Below are 7407 nucleotides of genomic sequence, written 5' to 3'. Positions count from 1 at the left end.
GTTTAAACTGAGAAAATGTAACATTTTAAAGGAAAAATAAGGCCACTTTGAATTTGATGGCAGCAACATGTCTCAAAAAAGTTGCGACAGGACTGTGTTTACCCTTCATAGCATCACCTCTTCTTTTAACAACAGTCCAGAAATGTCTGGAAACTTAGAAGACCAGCTGCTGGACTTTTGGGAGAGGAAAGCTGTCCCATTCCTGTGTGACACAGGATTCTAGCTGCTCAACAGTCCTGGGTTCTTTGTCATATTTTTGTTTCATGCTGCATCACATGTTGTCAACTGATAACATACTGGGACTGCAGGCAGACCAGTTTAGCCTGTTAAGCCTGCCTACAGTTCTACAGTGAAGCCCTGCTGCTAGAGTATGCAGTTTAGCATTGTCTTGGTAAAAGATGCAAATAAAACAACATCATCTGGATGGGTCCATATATTGCTCTACCTGTACATAGTTTTCAGCATCGATTGGGGAAAGCACTAATTGTGTGGGACAGTGCTGAGAGTTGTCCATATCTAACTTAACAATTAAAACGGCATATCTTACTGAATTGTTTTTTAACACATAAATAGGGATATCTGGTCACTCTGATACCATCAGAGATGCAGGTTTTTTGGAAAGTTGATAAGCTGGATGGTGACTCGTTGCTTCAGTTTAGATGTGGCGTCCATGTTTTCCAAAATGAATTTTATTTTATTTTTTTCCACCTGATCAGTTTTCCAGTTTGCCTCAGTCCATTTTAAATAGGCTTTGGCCCAGAAAAAATGGTGGTGTTCTGGATGTTCAAATATGGGTACTTCTTTGTACAGAAGACCTTTAACCTGCATTTGTGGATGGCATGGAGAACTGTGTTCACAGACACTGAGTTCTTGAAGGATTCCTGAGCCCATGCAGTGATTTCCATGACAGAATCATGGCTTTTTAATGCAGTTCTGTCTGAGCACCTGAAGGTCACAGACATCCAACACTGATTTTTGAACTTGTCCATTGCCTACATAGATTTCTCCATATTCTCAGAGCCCTTTGATGATATTAAATGATGTAATTGTAAATGATGAGATAGTAAAAGTCTTCACTCTTCCTCTCTAAGATGCTTTTTTTAAAATACCCAATAATACTGGGTATTACACTAGGTAGTACTGACCTGCTAACAGTTAACCTAATTAGCTGTGAAATGTTCCTTCTACTTCACTTACTTTTTCAGCCTTGTGTCCCAACTTTATTCAGATGTGTTAGTAATGTGTTAGTTTAAACACTAGTTTCATATTTTACAGTGAATAAAATTTGGTTTATGAGATACACAAATCATTGCATTTGTTTTAATTTACATCATAAACAGTGATCTTGTAATTTCTAACAATTCTTTTGTACTCCAGGTCAACAATGCCAACAGCTAAGATCTAGTGGTAAACCACCTCTTAGCCTCATTAGCAGCAGTATTTAAGATTTTATGGCCACCTGCTGGACATGAAGAGAAACCTATGTAGATTTACCACTTTTCATTTCTCCCACTGACATAGCTTGTTAAGAAAAAGCATAGCTAGAAGGCACTGCCTTTTGTGAGGAACTTTCATTTCAAAGAATAAGTCAATACACAATGAAACATTTTGTTGTTGCAGCTCCTTTAAGTAGTCATTTGAGATTTAAAAACTGCATAAATACACGTTGAGCTGTAAAAATGCAGTATTGATTTAAGCCAGGCAGACAAACATTGTCTCTTCAATCTCTCAACATAAGACAGTACTCAGGGATCTGATTCATGACAGCGTCACTGAATTTATTTAAGCATTTTCCCCCTACAGTTGAGAAACTGGGCTTACATTTCCCTCCAAGTTCTGAAACCAGCAGAGAAAATCATTTAAGTCAATCTATACTCATTTATCAGCCCCTTTTAATATGATGCTCCTATTAAGAACGACTTACAGTAAACAGCATTCATGAATTCATTATGTGCAGTATCACCCTCTCCATTTCGATATATTTAAATAGATCTATTCAAAACATGTTTGCTTTTGTTCTCGTCAAACTGAAAACTGTTTAGAGGGAACCAACTTGAACTCCAAACTGACCAAACAATCAGAAGAGTTTTACACCACCGCAGGGTTGTAAAATTTTATTTGGACAAATCTGTACATGGAGGTTTTGGCCTTCAGTGTGTTCACATATATAAGCAGAATGGGGACACAGACAGTTAGCTCACTGAAGATCAATCGAAGTGCTATTACTCAAAACTGGACAGGAAGTTCAGTACAATCTGCTTCAGTTTAGCATCTGATGCTTCTGAGATCTTGCCATCAGCCCTGAAACGAAAAACGGATGAGATCAGATTGAACAATTTTGGTTTTTAAAGGCTCAAACATACAGATTTGTTTTTCTTCTTACTTGATGTTGGAAAGCAGGTCCTGGTGCTGGCTCAAAATGTGTTGCAAGAAAGCCTTCTCGAATTTTGTGATCTTGCTCGGCTCCATCTTGTCCAGGTGACCCCTGACACCAGCATAGATGACTGCTACCTGCTCCTCAATGGCCATGGGAGCTGGAAGAACCATTAAAGACAGTTAGTTGCACTGTACAATACCCTGAGGATTTCTAGAGAAATAAAAATAATAATAGTAACTCACAGTACTGGCCCTGCTTCAGCAGTTCAGTGAGTCTGACACCCCTGTTAAGGAGCTGCTGGGTGGCAGCATCCAAGTCAGAGCCGAACTGGGCGAAGGCAGCCACCTCACGGTACTGGGCCAACTCCAGCTTCATGGTACCAGCCACCTATAAAGTTAGGAAAATATGAAATGAGAGAGAACCTAAGATTTTAGCCCTGCGGCTGAATTATATGCAATTCTTATTCTTGAATACATTTAAAAAGGAGGTCAGCCAGATGTTACCTGCTTCATGGCTCTAGTCTGGGCAGCAGAGCCTACTCTGGACACAGACAGACCCACATTGATAGCTGGGCGGATACCCTTGTAGAACAGCTCAGTCTCCAGGAAGATCTAAAGGGGGGGGGGGGGGGGGGGGGGGGGGGGGACGACATGGAGAAGTCAGAGGTGCAATACAAAACATGAACAGATAAACATCAGCTCCGAACACTTTTCAAACAAACCTGTCCGTCTGTGATGGAAATGACGTTGGTGGGGATGTAGGCGGACACGTCACCGGCCTGAGTCTCAATGACAGGCAGGGCGGTGAGGGAGCCACCACCGAAATTGTCGTTCATCTTGGCAGCTCTCTCCAGCAGACGGGAGTGCAGGTAGAACACGTCACCTGGGTAGGCCTCACGACCAGGGGGACGGCGGAGCAGCAGGGACATCTGACGGTAGGCAACAGCCTGTGGGAGAAAGAAAATTATTCAATTTGAGAATAATAGTGACATTTGCACAACATGCTAAACTTTAGTGATGAATAAAGTTTGCAGATTCATCTGCAAATCCTCACCTGTTTGGACAGATCATCATAGATGATCAGGGCATGCTTGCCGTTGTCTCTGAAGTACTCTCCCATGGAGCAGCCAGAGTATGGAGCCAGGTACTGCAGCGGAGCAGCATCAGAGGCAGTGGCAGAGACCACGATTGTGTACTTCATGGCATCGGCATCAGTCAGCCTCTTCACCAGCTGAGCCACAGTAGACCTCTTCTGTCCAATGGCAACATAGATGCAGTACAGCTTCTTCTTCTCATCAGTTCCGTCATTGAAGCGTTTCTGGTTGATGATTGTGTCGATGGCAATGGCAGTTTTGCTGGAATGTGGAATATTGAACTTAAAAAAAATATTCCACTCATCTACAGCTCTCCTATCAAGACCAAACCACTGTTAAAAACCATCTGTGAATTTTGATAATTACCCAGTCTGTCTGTCACCAATGATCAGCTCACGCTGGCCTCTGCCAATGGGCACCAGACTGTCCACAGCCTTGATTCCAGTCTGCATGGGCTCCCTCACAGAGATACGGGGGATGATACCTGGGGCCTTCAGACCCACACGCCTACGGACCTTGGAGCCCAAAGGACCCTGAGAGAGTGAGAGAGAATGTCAATTTAAGGCAAACTTCAACATCAAAATGGTTGCAAGTACTATAATGGTGGGAAATAAAAGTCATTTTGCAATGACTGCCATTTAATTACTGAACTAGTCATGAATAGGTAGAAAAACAAAAAGAACCAAACAAACCCCCCCCCCCCCAAAAAAAAAAAAACAGGCAAGATTTCGTCACTGGTCCAAATAACTCGTGGATGCTTACTAATGAGAGACAAGGTCATTTATGAAAACTTAAACTGGCAATTTTGCTGATTAATAGGTAATCTAGCTGCTCTACAAGATAATGTCTGGTGATGAGTTCTTTAAAAAGGCCCTAGTTAATCAACTTGAATGTCACAATCCAAAACAAAAAATTATTTTTTAAAGGTTTTTAAATTACCTTCCCATCGATGGCATTTCCCAGAGCATCCACTACACGGCCAAGCAGCTCCTCTCCCACAGGAACATCCACAATGGCACCGGTCCTCTTCACGATGTCGCCCTCCTTGATCAGCTTGTCATTACCGAACACCACAACACCAACGTTGTCAGGCTCCAAGTTCAGAGACATGCCCTGGAGGATAATAAATATGGTTTCTTGAAAAAACATAACATCACTGAATTGAAACTGTTAGCATTTTTTAGTTTCACAATTTTGTTCAACAAGACAAACCCACGGTGCGCTCCTCTTTAACCATTTTTATATATAAAAGATATGCAGGTTGGAGAGAAACCTTGTGCCTTTGGACTTACTTTCAGGCCAGAGGAAAATTCCACCATCTCTTCTGCCTGGACATTCCTCAGTCCATACACTCTGGCAATACCGTCACCAATAGACAGCACACGCCCTGTCTCCTCCAGGTCTGCAGAGGTGTCAGCTCCCAGGATCTTCTCCTCCAGGATGGAGGACACCTCGGCTGTGCCTGTGAAAGACAAAATGTCAAAAAATAAATACAACTGGATGTTAAAATGACTGGAAAAGCTTTCCCCAATAATCTATTGAAACACTTAGAAGTAGAGGAACAGTTGAGAAACAGTTGTGAAACCTTCATGGTTTTATGCTGCAAAAAGGATTAATTTTGTTACCTCAATGTGCTTTTACCAAAAAAACAAACAAAAACAAAACAAAACCAAAGAATGAAAATATGCATGGTTTAAATTTCTAAATGACATAATTAGAATGAAGAGTTATGTGGGTCTCAAACACCAAACACTGATGATGCCTTTTCTAAGATAAGGTGTTCTTAGACGTACACACAGGGATTACACAGCAGTTTCACCGGCATAGCAGAACCAATTATTTTAATAAGTCGCCTTTATGAGATGCCCTGCATTGTACAGGATGAAGTTTCTGGTCTGTTGTTTTTGACTTTCTCACCTGTCTTCTGCAGCCATGGTCTGTGTGTGTGGAGGTGGTTGACCCCAACGCAGGCGGCCGGAATAGTCTTTGACACCTGGATTCAATAACAAGCACTTAATTAAAAGTTGAGCGCAAATGAAAGTTAAGAGACATTTAAATAAGGATTACAACTGCGCTTCTTGCAGTGAGGCAAATGTAAGTTTGTGCAGCGGAGAGGAGTTGCGCTGTCAGGCTTTCTGACCTTCAAAGCGTGGCTGAATGAGCTGTTAGCTGACAGCTAGCATTAGCTTGAGTGCTACATTTAGTGCTACAGGACGAAATCAGTCACTTCACAAGGGCAACATTAAAAAAAAAACACGATTAAACATCCAATTTCAAGACTTTTAGCATCGATTATTAACTAGGACTTATTAGAAGGGTATTCGTAAGCCGGTGACAGGTTAGCTAGCGGCCTGCGGCATTAACGTTACCCTTCACGCCCATAAATGCTCGCACGGATATTAAATAAACTTACTGCAATATTCTTAATAAATGCAACTTGCTTGGTTAAAGTACTTACGAATCCAGCCCTTCTAGGCAGGGTTCTGGCCAAAGCTGCTGCAACTCTAACGGATAGCATTTTCTCGGGTTGCTAATGACCTGTCCTCAACTGTTAGCAGCTCCGACCTGCCTGTGAGTGAATGTAATGGCTGAATGAACTCTTCTTCTATTAATGCGACTCTGGTCCTGGTTCCCACTTTAATACTCATCGGTGCCCCCTACTGACGCGGAAATTATACGTTACACAAAATAAAAACGTTATTTTGTGCAAACCAACTTAACTTAAATGAAAATGGCAAAAAGAAAAAAAAAAGATGTACAACTGTGGGTGCTTTGCACCAACTGTGCCAACATAAAATATAAATAGTAGACAGCAGGAATAAATAGTAAACAGGAGAAATATAAACAAGTAAGAGGGACGTATAAAAAACAAGAGAAATATAAAGCATAACAGCAAGGCACAACTAACAAAACAGACTGGGATTTGGTACATTGCTGTTCTGAATTTAGTGCATTTATATGCATATATATTTTCGATGCATGTGAAGATAATCCTCTCTTTTAATTTAATGCCTTTAAACAACCAGTCAAAAGCAGTTCCCAGTATAATAGTAGATAATGCTTTACTTTAGTTGATCTTTGGTTCTACCACATCCCAAAAGTGTTCTAGTGGAGTTAGATCTGGTGAATGTGGAGACCATTTGAGTACAATGAAAGCTCCTGTTGATAACAGCCATCAGAAGAACTTCTATTCTCCAAGTTTGGTTCTAAAAGAGGTTATGTGAGTTACTGTTGCCTTCCTATAATCTCAAAGCAGCCAGAACATAGTCCCCTGGCCTCTAAAATCAACAAGGCATCCCATAACGTCTGCAGTTTGTAAAATGCTCATACCAACTTATCTGGTACCAGCAACCACGCCGCTTTCACAGTCACTTATATTCGCTTTCTCCCCCATTCTGATGCTCTATTTGAACTTCAGCAGGTCAGTGCCTTGAGCTGGTGCCATGTGATTGGCTGATTATTTACATTAACAGGGAACTAAACAAAACCAAACAAATCGGCCAGTGAGTATATTGAAGTGCACGCGATAACATTCTTATACGTACTTATTTATCTTATCTATTAACTTGCTTTTCCGAGTTGAGGGTACCTTAGTGTGATTTTTTTTTTTTGCTAACAGGGAAATCATATTTTTGATTATTTCCTACTCTCTGCGAATGCTTAAGAAAAGAGCAATTGCGTTGAATCATGGGAAATGTAGGCCTTAGCGCATCTAGCCAGGACATCTTTGCCTCTAATGCGTTTATTTTTATATGTATATTCTACCATTTCTTTCAAATGGGTTTCCAGTGAGTCTGCTAATGTTGCGGACATACATTAATAAACAACAGTGGTCCTTAAGTGAAGATTTCATTATTTAAAGTCAAGACTACAAGTTACTTCAATGTGCCGTTTGCGTTTTTAAGCCTGTTAATGTGTTTACATTGTTTCTATAAAG

At 41.0% G+C, this 7407-nt stretch overlaps 1 protein-coding gene across 1 annotated transcript; it reads right to left on the bottom strand.

Annotated features, from left to right (window-relative positions):
- Positions 1–1752: 1752 nt before the first annotated feature.
- On the bottom strand, positions 1753–6085 carry LOC146657648 (ATP synthase F(1) complex subunit alpha, mitochondrial-like). The gene is made up of 11 exons (XM_085425889.1): positions 5929–6085; positions 5388–5463; positions 4763–4932; positions 4410–4583; positions 3837–4003; positions 3431–3731; positions 3099–3323; positions 2881–2988; positions 2620–2764; positions 2384–2534; positions 1753–2301 (listed from the first exon to the last, which is right to left on the bottom strand). Exons 1-11 carry the CDS (start codon positions 5986–5988, stop codon positions 2223–2225), a joined length of 1656 nt encoding a protein of 551 aa, XP_085282015.1. The 5' UTR covers positions 5989–6085; the 3' UTR covers positions 1753–2222.
- Between the last annotated feature and the right edge of the window lie 1322 nt (positions 6086–7407).

Source organism: Rhamphochromis longiceps, linkage group LG12, assembly GCF_057381845.1.
Source record: "Rhamphochromis longiceps isolate RC_006_pf linkage group LG12, R_longiceps_female_GT1.1, whole genome shotgun sequence".
Taxonomy (NCBI): domain Eukaryota; kingdom Metazoa; phylum Chordata; class Actinopteri; order Cichliformes; family Cichlidae; genus Rhamphochromis; species Rhamphochromis longiceps.
This window is presented reverse-complemented; position numbering and strand designations above follow the sequence as displayed.